General features: G+C 42.4%; 1 protein-coding gene across 9 annotated transcripts in view; it reads left to right on the top strand.

The window, feature by feature from the left end:
* LOC117945610 (DNA-binding protein SATB1) overlaps positions 1–20439 on the top strand; it is a 59973-nt gene extending 39534 nt beyond the window's left edge. For 7 of the 9 annotated variants that reach the window (XM_034873191.1, XM_034873192.1, XM_034873197.1 and 4 more), the window contains 3 exons: positions 339–494; positions 15518–15727; positions 17932–20439. In XM_034873191.1, coding sequence (XP_034729082.1) covers positions 339–494; positions 15518–15727; positions 17932–18573 — 1008 coding nt within the window. In that variant the 3' untranslated portion in view covers positions 18574–20439. The remainder of the gene's footprint in view (positions 1–338; positions 495–15517; positions 15728–17931) is intronic. The other 2 variants (XM_034873195.1, XM_034873193.1) reach the window with 2 other exon arrangements.
* The last annotated feature ends 352 nt before the right edge of the window (positions 20440–20791 follow it).

The raw sequence follows: 20791 nt of genomic DNA, 5'->3' as shown, positions 1-20791 counted from the left end.
ATGTCTAATTACACCCTGTTTCAACCTATTACAAAGCTTAACATTGTGAGTACACCTAATGCTGATAACTAGGTCAAATAGAGCTTTTGCTTCTGTGTGTGTTTCTTTTAGCTTAATTTGTAATCACAATGTCTGAAAAAATAAAGGAAAATTGTGTGACTCAGTTACAAAACACTTACGGATACTCAGTATTTGTCACACATAACGCTGTTGATATTAAAACAAATAATCATCAGGAATAGTACAGTGACCCAGAATTTACACACAACCAAATCATTTACAAAAGAGAATTCATTCATTCATCAAATCATTTCTGTTGCCCTTACTCTTTTAACCAGGTAAAACCGTCGCCTCTGCCCAGCGAGTGGAACGGCAAAACAGAGAGCTGCATCCTCAACATCAACTCCACCATTTACGACGAGATCCAGCAGGAGATGAAGAGGGCCAAAGTTTCCCAAGCCCTGTTTGCAAAGGTGGCCGCCTCCAAGAGCCAGGTACAGACACACACACACACACACACACAAAATAAAGCAACATAATGCTTAGATGCTGTTGATTATTTCATGAGATCTAACTTTTCCAAAGTAGCTCTTACAGCAATATTCATGTGCTCTAAATCCAAAACATGTAATTCCTAAACCTGCATCCAAGGAGGAGGAGCCCAAATACACATTTTAGACACAAGGTGTTGAGACACTTCTTTTGATGTCCGAATAAGCCAATCCTTGACCTGAGAAGAATCTGGCGCACCTTAACTCTAAATACCCCACATACACACACACTCGCATGCACACAGCATTTTGGCCCCACGCAGCATTTTGGCCCCACAAAGCTGTCGGGACCCCACAAGTATACTGTACTCCCGGTTTTTGGACCCCATGAAAATAGTGAAACAAGACCACACACACACACAAACACACACACGTTTCAGTCTATACAGAAAACATCATCAAAAAGATCATGGAAATATTTAATACTAGATTCATACAACATCAGCATATTTATACAGTTAAAGGCAAAGAAGTAGAAATCCATCCAACCCACAGCAAAACTTGCCTCGGTGCATCGCTGCTGGGAATTATCGACCTAATGACACATGTCCTCTTTATTGTAGGTTGGGAGTTTAGCAGTCGACATTGTTTCAACACCAAACAAACCTGTTTATATTAGCTCCGCTCAGTAAGACCATGGTTCCCCTGTTATCTTCTCCCAGAGAGCAGGGCGCTCACACAATACAAGCTTGTGTGTGTTGGAAACAGGGGGGATAAAAGAGAAAACACACCACCAATTTAACTCTATATTAAAACCAATTTTAAAAAATGTAGCACTAAGGAGTTATTATTAAAGGTTTTCACGTGTCTGACGGAGGAGGAGTTGGGAAGATTTCCACAATTGTGCTTGATGAAGGCGATGGGGGGAGAAATAGATCACCAAGGGCGGAATAATCTAGAAATATCTGCAAAGGCTTTATTTTTTTCTTGCTGATTAGGATGATTATACCCCCAGATAGCTTTGTTTTACCAAATTGCAGTTTGATGCACAAACCACTGTTTTTGTTAAGGAGTTCAAAGACTTCTTGGAAGGATAGAGAAAGAGAACGGAGGAGAGCGAGCCTGTCGCAGTATTAACTCGCACATGTTTCTCTCTTGTCAAATGAAGGTTTGTCTCGGAACAGGTTTCTTCCGTGCCTTCTCCAGCTCACTCCCATCTTTCTGTCTTGCCCCTCTACCTCTCTCGTTCCCCCGATTTCTGCCTCTCTTTCACGTTTCATTCATGGCAGGCGGGTGTGAATGTGAATTGAGCAGCAGATAAGAAGTGTGCTAATTATGCCTGTGGAAGGGGGCCTGGGAGAGCACTTATCTCTGGCTCCATCTCGTAATGGGCGCTCCCCGGGCAGCTGGTTTCCCCCCTTACTACCCAGCCGGCATTGCGACAGCTACCAGCAGCACCAGGCCAGGCCGCTCCTCCCCATCAGGACCCCTGAACCCTAGAAAATCAGAGACCAGCATCCAGTTTTCAGTTGCTGACTCCGCAAAAAACACTTTACAAGCCTAGCAGGTGCTGGTCCCGTCTTCTAAAATGTGCATATTTGCAGCTGTTCTTATTGTTTCTCATTTGTTTTTTTTATACCAATGTAAATTGAATGTGTTTGGGTTTGGACATGCACTCAAACAATTAACTAATGGAGAAAATAATCTGTAGATTAAACAGTAATGAAAATAGTTATATGCAGGGCAACAAGGAAAAAACATCAGATATCACGATATAATTGAACAAATACCTCAATTTTGATACTGAAACAATATTGTAGGTTTGGCTAGTGGTGCTTAAAAAATATTTTCACAATTATATTTTAGAAAAATAAGCATCACAAATGTGAATATAATGATTAAGTGGTTAAAGGCAACTAATAGAACAAGTAGAACAGTCTGGTAAATTACATGAACTTTACTGTTATGCAGCCTTTAAAAACTGGAAAAGACAACTCCACAATTTCCAAAATCTGAGACGATATCTAGTCTCATATCACCATATTAACCAGCCCTAGTCGTAGATGGCTGCTCTGGTCACACTTACAACTACTCCCCATAACATTTCACACTATAATGGTCTCAAGTAGGTTAGGTGATGCCGGTTTTAAAGTGCTTACGGTCAAATATTAAATGTCACTTCTTACAAACAGACAGGAAAAAAAACATTCAGAATATTAAATTGATGCTTTGGTAAGCTACTCTTTTCTGCTTAGTCTGTAGAAGGGGAAAAAAATCCAAAAAAAAAAAGCATGGTGGTGCCACTGCTGGAACTGAAGAAATTATTACTTCATGCGACTAAGGTTAGGCTACTGGGTGTTGAGTGTGTCAGTGTTAATTGTTCATGAGCTTACTATAGTGTGATTCAGTCAGCCATAAAGGATTGCAAAGTGTATTTTTAAATGACATATTGTAAACGACAGCTTAAGCCCAGAGAGGTTTGCAGCCTTACAGGAAGAAAACCACACTATTCAACCATTTTGGTAGAGGACACTATCAGCAGAGACGGCTGGTAACTGAGGTTCGGCGTGCAGTGTGGATGTGTTTGGTGATGAGGATGGAGGATGGGCTGGACTGGCAGGATGCCCATATGGGGTCCAGGGAAATAATGGTGGGGGGAGGGTGGGGAAGAGGGCTCATCACTGAGCCTGGCACCGTCCTGTCAGCTTGGTGTGCAGTTCAGTTCAACCCCTTCAGCTCAGCTTAGGATTTCCCAGCATGCTTACGCAAGCACAGGATCAGGTGACCAGGATCACTTGGTACCAGTCCCGTAGATATGTGTGTGTGTGTGTGTGGGGGGGGGGGGGGGGGATATGTGTTCACCGTGTAATGAAGATATGTGCCTCATTCATGTGGAGACAGATGATGCAGCTGACAAGGGAAGGACAAAACCAATGGAGATCTGAGAGGAGAGAAATAAGACGTGGAATTGAAGTAGTGGTCCCCTTGGTAGAAAAGCAGTAAACAGGAGTTTATTGATTGCTGCATGCACCACTTAGTGTATGCATAGGTGTGTGCGTGTATGTGTATACTGCATTTAGTTGTGGGTTTGTGTGTGTGCTTTTCTGTGCGTCAAATATGGGTTGATGTGCAGGAACATTTGAATGTGTTTGTCTGTTGGTGTGTGTTTGTGGGGGTTCCTGGAATGCTGCCATCCGGTCCTCTCTTAGGGCTCATAACCACAGCAGGCCTCGGCAACCCCTTAACAACCCCCCCCCCCCTCACACATATTCAATGTTGCATTTCAATCACTCTTTGACTCCCACAAATTCAGAGTGCTAACCATTGAATCTAACCCAAGCCATATTACTTTATCAGATCAATGGTCAATGGACATTTTACTTCAAGTTTCGTCTTACATTTTTTTAGTAAGTAATCCATGCAGCAATTCTGATTTATTAGGACAGATATTACATTTAGTCTTTGATCAAATCAGAATCATTATTCATGATCCATTCCTCAATGACTCAAACTGATTGAATGCTCCAAAAATGCTCCATCTCCATTTCGCTTCAGGAGATGTCAGACTTGGAGAAAATAACTGCGTGTTACTGGTTCAAATCCAGGGATGACACTGCCAGAAGTAGCTACGTTCGCCAAACGGCCCATTTTGTATTAGCCGGCGAAGGTGCAAGTTAGGATTTCTATAGCCTGGAGTTGATGTCAACATTATTAACTGGCTCAGTAGGGCTGGACCGCTATCTAGCAAGCTCCTATGCTTTGTTTTCATTCACATTAACAGAGGGGGCTTGCTGTGTTGGCTAGCCTGGCAGAGAGGGTGGCTAATGTTCAGTTGAGCAATGGGAGGTTAGCTGAGGGTGGGGCAGGAGCGGGTTGGGGGCATTTCTTTGACACAATTTTTATGTCTAAACATCTCTGACACTTCCTGAGAGGAATTGCGCAACGGATAGAATCAGAGTCCCTTCTGTCATAAAACAAGCACCCTGGGAGCCCTGCTCACCACGGGGCTCAAAGCCCTCCGACTCCTCAATGACCAGAAGAGTACAGAACGCAGTCAACACCCTCTCCCCATCTCTCTTTCTCTCTCTCTCACTCGCTCATTCTCCCCTGGAAGAGGCTACGCTAATTACCCAGGCTCTAATGAGACAGAATGGCACTGATCTGGTCTGCCGCTGTGCCACCGGGGGGGCCGGGCAGGGGGGCTGGTGCAGTAGGGGGGAGAGCGAGGGGGAAGGTTGGTGTATGCCATCTGCCACCCCGCACCCGCCTGGCACGGGAGTCCCTGAAGTGGAGGGGGGGTGCCTTGTTGGTCTGGAGAGGTGGGGGAGTGGGTGGAGGTGGGTGGGGGCGGGTGGGGACACTGATATGAGTAGGAAGGGAGGGTGACAGGATAACTGGAACTGCTTCCTTCATGTTTGGAAAATGACAAATTTCCCGTTACGGGTGGAATCCACTTAGTGGTTGTACATGTTTTAGTGAGACTTGAGCGCTTCTCTTAGCTTTAATCTCAGATATTTAGTACATGACCCATCCAACCAGACCAGACCAATGATACACACACACATATGACGCACACCACTTCTATCATTCTGCTCCATCCAATGGCTGCTTAGCAAGAGGGGCAGATGGCTGACCTTTTGGGTGTCTGTTTCTGGATTGGGACCGTTCAGAGGTTTGTCTGTTACTGAGAAGCCACTTGGGGTCAGTGTGTTAGAAGTCACGTTTTGCATGAAGAGTTGTGTAAAAATGGCATTAAATGACATCCTTGGATAATAAAATTGATAGAGTGAAGATGTTAATCTGTTACTTTTTAATATAAGGAACTGCTAGGGGCTATGTGTTAGAGTGGCTCAGTGACATTTTCCTGCAGAAAAGTTGGACTTTCTGTGCGATGGCAGGGCAGGCATCACAATATCTTATTTCTTTGGTTTGTGGACTCACAGTTCTCCACACCCCTCTCTCCCTCAAATTAGGCAGATCAGAGCAAGCATATCACAACCCCTAGGGATCTAAAAGAGCCGTGACTGTTTATTAATTGATTTATTTATTTATCTCCTGTGCCTGCTTGGTTATTAGGTTGCCATGGGAAACAGGCTAGGCCAGATCTTCTCTATTATTAAAGACACAATTTCTTGAACTGGAGACCCAGCTGTCTCAATAATTAATTTAGCGAATGAATTATCTCGCAAACGGTAAGTCTTCCCCTCCCTCTGAAATGAGCCTTTCTCTTATTGTTTAATGGACAGTGGAATTCCCAACAGCCTGTTTTTTCTCCACTGACTGTTTCATCGAACCCTCATCATCTTAGCAGGAGCCGGGGGTCTCACTGGGCATGCCCAGAGCACTTTGTGTCTCTCCTTCCATCTCTCTCACTTACGCCTTACATGCCACCTCTCACCCCATCTGTCTCCAAATGCATAGCCCACTCCCTCCTCTTCGCCTGCCTCCTCAGTGCAGTCCAAACTAGGAATCTGACCCCACAGTCAGGACTCCAAATTGTCTCTTCATCACCTCGAGTGCATTATTATAAGACAAATGTTTTCCATTGTGGAGCAGGTGTTGGCCAGTTTACTGGTAAACTGAGATAGCACTTTGCTAATTGTTCCCTAGCCCTCTCTCTATAAATGTTCTCAAGGCCTAACCAGTGCTCAACCTGTTAGCCACATGCTAAACCTTACTAGTCCTTAACCTTTTCCTGCTTGTTAGCAAATGCTACCCTAGTACTGTGACAGGCACAGTATTTTGTGAGCTCTTTCTTTCCTGCAAATGCTTGCTAGCTTACCCTCTCCCACTGTTTCCACTTCTCCTGACAGACCACACAGGGCTTGTTCTGAGGCCCATTCTCACTAATCTGATCAGGCAGGCAAATACGCCGGGAAAAACGCTTTAATGATCCCCCTAATTACCTCAAGTCAATACCAACTGTATTATTAGACTCGGGGAAAATATTCCATTAGGGTGCCCCCCGTGGGAGTCCCCCCTGTGCGTGCTGATGTCACGCGCTGCGCGCCCCCTACGCTTGTAATTAATTTTATTTACACACTCAGGAATGCACAAGGTCGCACCTGCAGCCCGGAGCCGCCCGACTCGGCCCGCCTAATCAGATCTGTCATAATTATCATTCTGCATGCTTCTGACACACGCCGGGAAATATTTCAATTTAACTACAGCCACTAGCTCCGGCAGATGCAGTCTGAGAGAGGGAGAGTGTTTGAGCGTGCGAGTGTGTGTGCATACAGGAGTGTGTATGACTGACTGTGGGGGAATTGCATGGGGAGACATTAGGACCTATCCATGTGCTCATGTTGGTGCTTGTGTGCACTTGGTTTTGCTGACATTATTTGATCATACACCATCTTTCACCATCTCTTTTCTTCATCCTTATCTTGCTCTCTCCCTCTCTCTTGCTCTCTCTCTCTCTCTCTCTCTCTCTCCCTCTCTCTCTCTCTCTCTCTCTCTCCCTCCCTCTCCGAGGGTAACTAACTCTCCATCCTCATCTCTCTGTCCACATTATATTCTTCAGTCACTATTTTTTAAAATAGACAAATATAAATTGGCCTGATATATCTGTTGCCTTTTCAGCCACGCACAGAGAGACATTTGAGATTTTCTGTTTACTTTGTTGCCACTTGTATAAATACTCTATTTTAAGTTCAAGATTAATTTCCAAGTTGAACAAGACACACAGCTATAGCGCTGAATAAACAACTGCATATGAAGACTTCTATTTCAGGACACTTTTTGGGGGTGAAAATTTGTTCAGTTTCATTAGTAGCTGAAGCAAACTTGTATGCCAATTAAGGACACTTATTTAGCTGACATAGACAATTTGCAGGTTCTTTGTTATTTCTATCCCTAATTCAATAAGATCAGTCATGATTTATCACCTTAATTATGCTTTGATATTAGCAATTAGACCCCAGCTTTGAATTAAATCTCAATCAAGCTCTTATAATTGATGGAATCGGACTGCATGTAGGTGCTTTCTGTGTCTGTAATGTTTCTGCTGTTGTTATCTCAAGCTCATCTTCAGTGTGTTTGTTGTCTTCTGTGCATTCATCCTCCATCTGCTTTAGCAGTATTGGACAGAAAAGATTATAAACAGGAGGTAAATTTGTGGTGGGAGAACAGTGTTTGAACATTCAGTATAGCTGTGCAGACAGTGCTGCCACCCAAATATCAGCCCACCACCAGGCTAAACTAGATTACGGTGCAATTTCAGCAATACTAATATTTGATACAAAGAGGCACATGTACTGTAGCATCAACAGTGACTCAATTCTCTGCCATTTTGTACTCATAAAGAGAAAACAATTTCACTAAATGTGATATGGACTGATATTTAAAGGGATTTTTTTTACGTTCTTCTGAGATAATGAATGAATGAATGCCTTTATTGTCACTGTGCTTACATACAAAAAAATGTTCTGTCTCGTAAAAGAACTGTTTCCTTTCACTCTGCTCAAACACATACTCGCACATTAAGATAGAATAGGTAAGGTATAAGGTAAAATACGACAAAATAAAGTGCTGTTAAAAGATTTGGATAAAGTGCATATACAGTTATGTCTATATCAGATCTGTTGCCTGTACATTATTAGTTAGTTATTTAGTACAGTGGACAAATACTAAACGTATTAAAGCTAATTTGTAGATATTCAAATTAGAAATGTTCTCTTGTCTCCACTGTTGTTCTTGAGCAAAGCACTTATCCTGCTGAGAACCCAACACAAATAGACCACAGTTGCACCGGGGAACTCCCACTATTGTTACTATGCTGTGTGCAGTTGTGTGTGAAGAAGAACTTTGCTGAAAAAGAACAAAACGTGCAGTTAAAAAAAAGAAAAACAACACTGCTCTAACCACACAGATGTTTAATGTGCTCCATTTTCCATGGACTGGTCATTTGCCTTTGGTTATTCTTTATGCTCCATCTGCCTCTATTTGGTTGCACGAAAATTCCCCGCTCACTTTATTGGTTCGGCAACCATGACATAAAGCCTCAAACAACTGGTTGGTATTGTTTCTGGGAGCAAGTGCTGACACAGAGAGGGCCATTTCCTGCACAGTCATGCCTTGCCTCCACAATGTGTGTCGTGTTAGCTGTCAGTCTGTTATTGTTGTCGACTCGCTTATTGTATCTGGAGAGGTCAGGACCCCTCTTCAGAAAATGTTCACTGTTTGGCTAAGACTTTTCCATGTCGTGGCTCGGATAGAGATTAATTGTTTGGCATGTATGATTCAGACTGGCACATTTCTCTCCTAAAGCTCAGCCACTGACATCCTCACAAAAGTGGATAGTGACACAATCTGGCAATCAGAATCTGGAAAGCATCCACTCTGACAAGACATCAGAGTTATATCAACGTGATTTAATAATACAAAGAATATTTTTTAAAGGCATGTTTCAAATGATTTAAGATGACTCAGTTTTTTAATCCTCAAACGATTTCCTTACGAGAAAAGCAGCTTCATGAGAACTAGGAAATTTCATCATCCATTACTGCGGTCGCAAATCCAACCATCCTAAGGGCATCTGTCATTTCAAAGAGGATGTCCGTTTGATCTGTTTTGTAGTAGGCCTCCTTATGAATGCTCAGGACCAGCGTGTGAATTGGACTCAGATGGCGAAGTTCTGAAAAATCATGCAGAGGTGAATAAAAATCTGGCTTAACAATAAATTCACCTGTATGAACACATAACGTCAACAGCCCTAGATTTAGTCTTAACAAAGTGGTATAATTTTAGAAATTTGTATGTTAGGATCTTACTAGCAGTCATTTTTGTCATAACCATCTCCCTATCACATAGACAGTCTACGATTTTAAAAACGATTGCTTTGGGTACATGATGAACACCCAACATAACCATCATTATTCATCTAGTGTTGCAGTGGTTCTCCGCTAATCAACGAGTTAAATCCTATGTTGAACCATAAATTATTTCCTTTGGCTTAAAGTCTTGATGGTGGGATCACCAGAACACCTCATCAGAGGAGCATCAATTTGGATTAACACTCCATTAAAGGACTAAATAGACTTTTTCTTTTGAGAGTTTGGGCCTTTGCTCACCTGATCCATCATCTGTTGAGACAAACGGCACTTAAGTTATGTGTATGTTGTTAATGCTGATGGTATCCCGGTCACATACAGTGTTTACAGCAATTGTTGCACACTCTTGAGCAACTGTCACTGGCTGTGTAGACATTAAATACAAAATTTAATGAAGCCACGAACAGACACATAAATAGGATGTTTCAGTTGATCTGAAAGGATACAATGGGTTTTTTACTATATTTTTATGCACAACATTGCTATCCTTACAATTTCCATTGCAGTTCAGATAAGGCCACTGACCGTATCCATTGTGATCTCTTCCTCACAGTATGCCAACAATAATTTGTACAGTCACTCAGAGCTGTTCTATTTGCTTATAAATCCCCCCCGACCAAAAAAAAAAGAAATAAAAATAAAATAAAAAATCTTGACCTGAATTTGAAGTCAATTATTGCTTATTGTTGCGGGAGATTCACATATGCCCTAGCATCAGGAACGTTTCAGCGCTCCCGTCGTCGTCAGCAGATGAGCGGTCCACCATGGCCTAATGTTTTTACAACACAGCACACGTTACCTTGTGGGGTGAACGTGCACGTGCAACCGCCAGTTTGGCTTGCTCAGGGAAGAGGAACGTGTTATCGGCTGCATTTATCTGCATAGGGTTGTCTGCCAGTGTTGGGCCTCTGCCAGGTTCAAGGAGGAGGAAAGACAATAATGCATTGTCTTCCCCCTACTTTTAGCTCCCTCCCTTGTTCAGACACAGAAGAGGTCTGTCTGCTGCCTTCGAAACAGTCCTGTCCTCCAACCCGCCAGCCACAACAATGGCCACAATCAATTCATCTGAGATTTTTTATTTTTTCTTCTTCATTGATTTGATGTGGCCTCTTGGCCTTTTGCCTTTTTTTCCAAATGCTACTCAAAATACTCCCATAGTCAATTTCTGGGGTTTAAACTGAGGCATGATTTTTGGTCACGCGGTAATCCGAGAAAAAAAAAATCTAATGGCAAATTGATGGACATCTGTTGGCTTATTTTATTTATTTATTTGTGCAGTGGCCGAGGTCAGCCGGATGGGGCTGATAACAAGCAAATGGGATTAGAGGGAAGGTGTTGGCCAGACCTTGTGACAGACCCCTCTGTCTGTCTGTCTGTCTGTCTGTCTGTCTGTCTATCCCTGTCTATCCCTGTCTCACAGCAAAGCCAGTTGCTCATCAGCATTTCTCTGAGCTTCCATGCTGGGTGTGTTTGCAGTGGTAGTTTGGTGGTGAATGGGTGGATGGGTTGGGCGGTGAATACCATGCTGTTCTCTGACAGAGCAGGCCTATGCGCTTATTGGCAGCTTGTGACTGCAGCACTCACACACACGGTGTACCGCATTGCATAGCTGGGTGAATCTCGCGCATGAATTCAACTATTGTGTTAGGAAGAAAATATTTTTACCAGAACACCCGGTTGCTATTTATATCAGGACCATACAATGGCCTGCTGAACAGTTTATTACTCTTTTAATTTGGCACCTTATGACCCCAGAGTCCCATTAGCCTCTGGTCAGATCTGTGTCTGCTGTTAAACAAGAAAAGCCTGGTGGTTCTTGATTGCCAGTCCTGTTGTTTGAAACTAATTAATAATTAGGCAACGATGACCTAGAGGCATCGGATTATTGTGCAATATTGTCGCAGGTGTGTGCCAACATAGCAAGATAATCCTTTGCCTGTCAGTACTTATTGCTCCGATGAACCTGTTTGCAGCATCTGTGACTTCAACTGAGAGATGTATTTAGCATCAAAACAAGTCTTTCCAGTTCACTACTTACTCTGTGATTTCATAAGTAATTTAGGTTGGTTGTAATGCATTGGTTTACTTCAGTAAGTCAATTGAAAACCTTATCAGCATGCGTTTCTGGTATAAATGTCTGAATGTGTAGCAAATGTGATTTTCTTCCCACAATGGTCTATGGCTGCAATTATGTTGATTATCCATTAATCTGGCAATTATTTTCTTGAGTAATTGGTTAGTTTTTTTTGTTCGTAAAATGTCAAACAAAAAGATTCAAAAAAATTCCTTGTTTCCCCTGACCAAAGGTCCAGCAGTAAATCTTTAGTTTGTCATTTTCTTCTTGTTAATGACTCAAAATAGTTGAAGATTGAGCATTTATCAATGGACTAATACTGCCTGCGCTAGTCTAAATCGTGTTTGAGAGGCTCTTTCCACCCTAGATTAAATCTTGTGGGAAAGACTCAGGAGAAAAAAAAAAATTAAATCTTAAGATGCATCTCACCACTTGAACAAACAGAGTTCAAAGTAATTTCACAAAATAATGAAGTTGTTACAGCTTACATGATAGCAAACGCTTGTTTTATCTGTATCGCGCATCAGACACAGAGGAACATGAGAATGTTGTCTGCTGTTCTGTGCTGGGTTATCTGCTTGTCTTACATGGTTTTCTGGAAATGTCTGCATGTGTTTTTTTTGTAGTGATGATTGATGAGAAGTGTGACCAGGGTCCAAAATTAGCACTTGAGAAATGTAAAAAGAGTAAAAATCTGCGTTGATACAATACATGAAGCCAGTCTCTATTGGGGGGTTGTTGAAATAGGACTACTTCACTCCTATTAAACCCCTTTAGTTGACACTTTATGTTTATGCACACTGGTGGCGGCATGCAACATATGAGGGAGTTGATCAACGTAAAAGGAAAAATAAAAAGCACGGTAGAAGTAAGTTACAGCAAAATTTCCCATGAAGTGGCGCTTCCCAGATAATGCCAGACGGGTGAGGAGACATCGACTTTTTTTGGAAAGCAACGTCAACGTGAGCTGCATATACCGCAGGTACTCAACAAGTTGGACCTGCTTATTTGTGGTCGGAACTCCTCTTATAAAAATAGAATGTAACAAAAATCATTATGTATCTGATACAGTTTTATGGATGGTTAAAAAGTTGTTTTTCCACTTGGGTATCTCATCTGGTAGAGCATTCACCCATATACAGAGGCTCAGTCCTTGACTATATACATATATATATAATTTTGCCTGTAGATTTTTTTTCAGTTTACAAGCCATTGGCAGATAGGGCAAAAAGTTAATTTTGGACGCTGAGTGCAAGACTTAACCATCCAGTCCAAGTCTTATCTTTGTAAAATCAAAAATTCCGTTAATAGTGTGGGTTTTCTGTCAGTGATAGTTATCCGTCTCATCAGTCATAGACGTTCTTATCACCAGTCTGGTTCCTGTTCTTGCAGTATTTTTTGGCCTGGATGGTTAAACTGTGAGATGATCACATTTCTTGACTGAACACGAGTCGTTGTGAAATAAAGTGAGAGTGTATTCTGTGTTGGCCCACAACTGGGCTTGTTCTGAACTACCTGTTCTATTTATTTATAGAGTGCCCTTAATGATCTTCAACAGAACACAGAGTACGCTGGATTGAAGAGCCCTAGATTTTTGTTTTCTGGACTGTGTTGGAACACTTTAGAGGCAGGGGCAGTAAGTTCCATGATCCAATCAAGAGCGGTTGGTGCTTGTCAGCTGCGGTGGAGAGGCACAACAAATTACATTAAATAATAAAGGGGAAAATGGATTTGCAACAGTATGGTTATGTTGAACATGAATTCTTGTTAGTATAGTAATTCTTTGGAAAGAATATTGATTTATATGCAGGGTTCAAAATTAACTTTTTCGTCCACCAGCCAAATGGCAAGTGAATGTTAAAATGTTACCAGCTACTCAATAGATTACCACTGGTTTAGTGAACCAAAGCTACCAGCCACTTCATATTTGATCAGCATTCGGCTGTTGAACCCTGTGTATATGTACTTCGGATATATTCCATACTACTTTACATTGTAGTAGGAATACGTTTTATGCCATTTACAACGTCCATTTTTTTTTTGTTCTTTACTGCCAGTTTACTGACAACAAGGGAGTCAAATGTCTAACTTCACTCTCACTCTTTCTATTTCTCACCATCTCTCTTTCCTCTCTTTATCCCCGCTGCCTCTGCCTGGCCTGTGGAAGCAATGCAATTAGACAAACACAAACAAAGCTCTTGAAACTGCCATGGAAAATGCTGACTGTCCGCTGTCCACTGTCCTGGCCGGGAGCTAACTGCTGTTTGACGTACATCACATGAAAAATGTTTAGCAAATGTTCGTGTGATTCTTCCTTTCACTCCTTCTGTAAAAGCTGAATGTCAGATGAAAAACTGTAGAAATAAAAGGCAGCAAAACGAAAAATTAAAAGCCACACAAACGAACATTCACACTTGCGAACTAATAAACTATCTGTACTTTATTTCATCAAAATGGACTTCCTGGCATTGGAATAGAGTTCACGTCGTGCCTTTGTTTGATTGGCTCTGCTACCTTTGGTTTAATCCTGCTGGTTTTGGGAGTGTTTGAGTTGGATTACTCCATCGTTGGGCCGGGGTACAGTTTCTCTGGCTTTGACAAGATGGTGTGTGGTGGTTTGTGTGCGTCTCTTTGTGTGTTTATGGGTTGTGTGTGTGTGTCTGTGTGTGTGTTCTCCCTCACTACCGAATCAGCTGAAACCACAGACAGCCCAACTGGAGCGCCGTCCAAATCCCTCTGCATGCAAATTAAAAACGCAACAATAAACGTGGCAAAGGAACAAGGTGGGCACGTAGGCTTTATGGCCCCCTCTACCCACTCTCCTCCCTCTCCCTCACTCTCTCTCTCTCTCTTTATGTCTCTCTTCTCTCTTTCTCCCCCTCTCAGCTTCCTCCAAAACCCCTCCTGGGTTTGATGTGGCTTATGGGAGGAGTTGGAACAGGGGACAACCAAACTGCTGAGTTATCTCTTGCATGCAGTGTGGCGGCGTGGCTCTGCCCTCTGTGTGTATGAGTGTTTGTGTGTGTGTCTGTGTGCGGACCAGCAGCGCGGTGTAATCCTGTGGAAATGAAAGGTGCTGCCGCGCACTGGCCGGGAGATTACAGCGCCTCTCTGACACGGTGCCAGGACAGACTACCCGGCTGAGCGAGTAGCACACACTCACACCTCGCTGCTTCTCTTTGACGCTGTGTTTCTTCCTCGCTGGTTCTCGCCGTCCCTCCTTCTTCATCCACTTTTGTCCCTTTACAGCTCTCTTGTAGCGTCATGCCATGCCCCCCCACCAGTCCTCTTCGCCTTTCCACACAGTACTACAGAGTGTTAGTTCCCTTCACTCTTACTCACACACACTGGCCTGCTGAGGTTTAGGTCATCACGTCCGATGCTGTGAGACCACGTCACTCACCTCCTGCAGAGCCCTTATGTCCTGCATTTTCAGTAACGTGTCAGTCTCCTATTAAATCTTTCACTAATCAAGTTCAGACACATTGTGCACCCATTTTATTGAGGAAATAAAGCATTTTGGATTGTAATCGTCCCATACAGTTCCTCAGCTCTGTCTTTCATGGCCCTCTGCTGGAGTGTTTCAAACATGGGAGTCACTTGCTTCCTCCCATGGGTGCTGCTCAATATGCGAGTGTGTGTTTCTCGTGACGTTAAATTGTTCCGTCCTGCTGTGTTGCTTGACCTTGGCTAATTCCCATCTTCATCTTCAGCTGCGGCAGAAAGAACATATTAACTGCAGGTGCAGCCACCCAAAAACAATGGGATGCTGTTTTTGTATTTTGTCTATGACTTTGATTTATTTTACTGGAAAGTGTTTTTGCAAAATCTTTTCATTGAAATTTCTTCAATTCTTTGGAATGGTGTAACACTAGATTTATTTTTTAATATTGGTGCTGTAATGCTATATATATATAGCATTACAGTAATATATTTAATTGTCTAATTGCCTCTAAAACTGGGTGGCCATGTGAACAGTTTCCATACTCTTGGGCCTAACATTAATATTGACACTCAAAGAGATTAATATTACAATATGTGACCTGTGCTCAGATTTGAGCCTACAGACAATGCTTTACTGACCTTTCCCTCCCTGTGTCTCCCTCTGATCCTCCCTTCAGGGTTGGCTCTGTGAGCTGCTGCGTTGGAAGGAGGATCCCTCTCCGGAGAACCGGACTCTCTGGGAGAACCTCTCCATGATCCGCCGCTTCCTGAGCCTCTGCCAGGTCGAACGCGACGCCATCTACGAGCAGGAGAGCAGCGCCGGGCAGCAGCAGCATCACAACGAGCGGCCCATGCACTTGATGCACATCTCCACTGAGCAGCCACAGGTGAGTGAGTGTGTGTGTGTGTGTGTGTGTGTGTGTGTGTGTGTGTGTGTGTGTGTGTGTGTGTGTGTGTGTGTGTGTGTGTGTGTGTGTGTGTGTGTGTGTGTGTGTGTGTGTGTGTGTGTGTGTGTGTGTGTGTGTGTGTGTGTGTGTGTGTGTGTGTGAGTATTGCTTCAACCCTTACTTGCATTTTCAAGCTGGTTTAAACAAATTTCCTGCTATAACTCTCAGTTATCACTTACAATACTGGGTGCAGTGGTAGAAATGAAATGACATAACACTGTTGACAAGTTTGTAATAAGGAATAAATACATATAAAAATGCAGATGCAAATAGACATCAAATATGAATAAATGGCATAAATGTTTATGAAATAGAATTATTTTTCACACACTTAACATGTAGGAGGCATACATACATGCATGGATACACACACAACCGCACCTGCACATACAAGGTTTTACTAGTGATAATGTACTGTTAACTCAGACCCCTACTCTGGTATTCAGATTCGATTACTTGATCATCAGAAAGATATTTGTTGACTGTTTTGACAATCAGTTAGGCTAATCACTGAAGTCTGTTTTTTTTTTAGAAAGAATGCCAAACATTCAGATTATGTTATTGGGTTTTTGGACTGTTGGTCAGAAAAAATCAAGCAATTTCAGGTTGTCAATTATGACCAGCAATATTCCCCTTATTTTCTGACCTTTTATAGACCAAATGATAAATCAATCAGTCTTACTGTGTATGTATGAGTGATCCTACTACTGAAGTTCTATAGTTCCAAAACAAATAAGTAAAAAACATGGTGTCCCCCAGTTTATTTCATCTAAACTAATCTTTCAGGAATTCCTAATAAACAACACTTGGGAGTTTGATAATTAGAAACAGCAACAATTAAAAGTTTTGGCGTATTTAAGATAGTTTCTTTATTAAAGACATCTGGCAGATAAATGGAAAATATCACACAGGCTCGGTTAACGGTCGAAATCTCTTAATGAAGTACAATAATACTTCTATTAAAAGTCTGAGCCACAGCTGAGCGGTTGATTAGTTATTTGGTTACTTGGAAACATGGCCAGTGTTTCACAAGGGCTGCCATTTACTGGATATAAATAAGGTAATGGGATTTCTTTTACAAATCAGTTTCAGCAGCAGATATGGAATGAGGGAATTTTGGACATACTTTGGATGTGAACCAAAATGGGTCGACATTGATAAAATAAGATGATTTCTGATTTAATAGTGCAGTTTTACACGACCATAAGAGACTAGTGTTTAAATATTTTGTGCCGGTCCTTCACTCACTAACACGATACATTAGCCAAATTAGCTCCCATTTGCTCAACAAGAACTATCATAGCTCAGTATATTGGTACAGTAAAATCACATCTTTGGGTGCATTTATGCAGCTGGCAAACAGAGTCCCTGCAAAGTGCTGTTTTGCAAACTTCATTATGGAACACCTATTCTACAGTGTCTGACTCAGAAATGAAAATAAAAGAGCACCCATTTTGCGGGGTCAATAGGGACCACGAGTTGCCCACTCACTCCCTCTCCAACCACACAATGAGACATTTTACGAGTAATGTGTCATGTGTTTACACTAACACGATTTAGACGGCCGAGTGAAAGCCATCGATAGCATTCTCACACTGCGGCAAATCAGCCAGACCATCGCAACGTGAATTGTGCACAGGGAGCTTGTTTATCACTGCCAGGCAATAGAGCCTGATAAGCAGCAGAGGCTATAACAGAGAGGCCAGTTTCCCACTGTGTGTAGGGCTGAGTGTGTCTCTTGACTGTGTGTGTGTGTGTGTCTGTGTGTGTGTGTGTATGTGTGTGTGTGTGTGTGTGTGTGTGTGTGTGTGTGTGTGTGTGTGTGTGTGTGTGTGTGTGTGTGTGTGTGTGTGTGTGTGTGTGTGTGTGTGTGTGTGTGTGTGTGTGTGTGTGTGTCAACCCCCACAATGAGAGACACAATCTCACAATACCAAAAAAGAAAAAGTCATATCTGCAGAACTGATTACATTCAATGAGATATTACATGGAAAATTCCTTCAACCAAGTGCCTGTTCCATACACAGCGGGCCCATTTTTTCTCACAACTCAATTGATTTTAATGAAAGGCCTTATTAAGGCGCCGATAAGTGTTCACTGATAACATTCCCTTTCTCCTTTCTCTTCCCCTTTTTTTCCCACTGCAGGCTCAGCTACCCCATTCACATCAGCAACACCCGCCCTCCCTGTCCCTCCAGCACCCTTCCCAACCCCTTTTGTCCCAGCAGCCCTTGCAGCAACTGCAGCCCTGCACTGGTCCCCGGTTGCCGCCTCGCCAGCCTTCCACCGCTTCCCCAGCCGAGACGGAGGACGAGGGCAGCCGCGGAGGGAGCATCAAGTCCCGCACCTGCGGAGGGAAGATCTCCCTGGAGGCTCTGGGCATCCTGCAGAGCTTCATCCAGGACGTAGGCCTGTACCCCGACGAGGAGGCCATCCACACCCTATCGGCCCAGCTGGACCTGCCCAAGCTCACCATCATCAAGTTCTTCCAGAGCCAACGCTTTTACATCAATCACCCAGCCAAGGCGCTCAAGGAGCCCAGTAACAACAACAAAAACAGCAGCAACGCGGCAACCACCCACACCAACACAAGCAGCAGCGGCGGCAGCAGCAGCAGCAGCCCGGCCTTCGAGGAGGAGCTGACGGACTTCAGAGAGAATGCAGAGCTACTGAAAGAGCTGGACGACAGCACGCAGACCAACAGCACCATCTTCTCCATCAAGATGGAAGAGCACCTGGCCCGAGGCGCAGAGGCCCAGTCCGAGTCTGAGCACGAGGCCAAGGAGTAGGACTCCCCCCTTGTCTGAACATGTACTCAGAGTTTTCCCGTGCACACACAGACTGATGACTGTGCTAAATGTAACGCTCTGGCCGACACAGAACCACCACACTGCAAATAAAGAAAAGTAGTGTTTTTAATCAGTACAGTGTCTGGACTATATGGGAGTGTTTATATATATATATATAGTTGCAGACTGACAGGCTATGTGAAGTGAGTGTTCACACACTGAAGAGCCCATTTCAGACTCAAGTACTACTTTTTGGATTTTGTAAAACTTGTATTATTCACTGTAAAGACTGACGCATCATTTAAACAATCTGCACAAAAAATTATTCTAAGTATGTTGCCGTGGATATTTGCTGACTGCACTCTATGTCTGTTGTTTTACACTGACTTACTTTATCTTTTTGAGCTACTGATTATATTTAAAAAGAAAAAAGTCCCCCTGGAGTTTGCCAGGACTTTGATAGGTGTTTACGTTATGTGATGTTTAACTGGATAAAAAAAATAAAAATAAGAAAATGAAATCTAGGACCAAGGGGTTGACAAGGCCTTAATTATGAGGTAGTCTGGAGCCCGCTGGCAGATTAGTTATTATTTTAATAATGTGATTATAGATCACTCCAAACTCTGGAACGCAATCACCCAGCCCAGGTGAATCTCCCAAGAACAGCTCAGTCTTTACATATTATTTGTTAGGGAGGAAATATAAATATATATATATATATATAGACATTATATTGTAACTGTAAAAAAAAAAAATAACAGTCTTAAAGAAACTATGCCAACAAATGCCTTGTACTATACGGCACTGCCGATTTTAGATTATTTTGCAAAACCTTTGTCACTGTAACTCTCTGAATTGCCACACAGTTAGAAATGTGAATTACACCATTGTTATGTTGTCCAACATTATTTATTTGCAGTTCATGCAGTGTCTCTAATGTAATTACTTTTTCTTTTTTTTAAATTTATGTAACATCAAGCTGCGTCAAGCTTTTTTTTCGTTAATTCCACCGATCCTTTTTCTATTTATAAATGTGATTTCGATGGGCAGTAAAAACAAAAAGTGTCTTAAACGTTTTAAATGGAGAAATGTGCTTTAAAGGTTGCCTATAAAAAGTGCTGTATGTCAAGCAACTCATGCTACAAGCTTCACAATTAATGTTGTATGCAATTTTTACTATCATGCAAATAAGCTTAGGTAAAATGACTAACCTATAGAACAACTTAGAGAGAAAAACATATGCAATCTGTGTGAAAATCGATGTCTGCGATGTGTCTTCCTTTGGTTAACAATCCAATTCAAAAAGCTATTCCTGTATAAATATTCTGTATAAAAGTGTTTCTTTTTTATGAGTTTATTTCAATGAGAACACCAGTTATTTTGTTACGACTGACTGTTTTATAAGTGTTTCTCGGTTCCTTCCTGCAGAAATGTTCTAACTAGAAGTGTTTAATGATTGTTAATTACACAATTAAACTGTTTGTATTGTACCACAGATTTCTTGGCATTAACTTGACCGGACTCTTTTGCCACCAGAGTGGGCTTTTCTCCTCTGAAAAACAAAAGACCAAACAATGTGAATTGTTTTTTTGGTTTGTTTTTTAAATCTACTGCTATGACGTATCAACTCCAGTTACGGCCTGGGGTCGGCCGCAGTCACTGAACACGTTATTTGTAATGACTGTAAATATCACATCTTATGAATCATTGATTGTTTATTATTGTAAATATACTTGAAGTTTGTGCCAGAGCTCACCATACAAAATTGAAATCAAGGTTCTGTCGTGCCTCTTCCTCTCTAAGCGACTGTACCTGGGCTCTTCTACTGCTGAGTGTATCTGAAGCACCTGTGAGATCTGAAATAAATAAATGTTAGGTGTGAACACCTGTAATAGCAAAAGCCCTCTGTGGGGTGTTCAGATAGGAAAACGGCACAGGTGTCCCGACCTTGCCGTGAACCCCGGGTGTCTGCACCTTTAGGAAATTACCCTCACCTGTTAACACCCTGCGATATGTGCCAGCCAATCTGGGCCGGCGCTCCCTTGATGTTCTGCTCTTCTTTTTTTTTTCATGAATAAAAAAAGCCGGAGTGTAACATTGTGTGTGTTCAGAGGAAAAGAAATTGACATAAAACAGATCATGCATGTATAAAAAGTGTTCTCTGGGGGAAGGGTGGTATCGTTGTGTTACAAGAAGGTGCATCTTCAGTGTCAGGAGG

This window comes from Etheostoma cragini, chromosome 6, assembly GCF_013103735.1.
Source record: "Etheostoma cragini isolate CJK2018 chromosome 6, CSU_Ecrag_1.0, whole genome shotgun sequence".
NCBI lineage: Eukaryota > Metazoa > Chordata > Actinopteri > Perciformes > Percidae > Etheostoma > Etheostoma cragini.
This window is presented reverse-complemented; position numbering and strand designations above follow the sequence as displayed.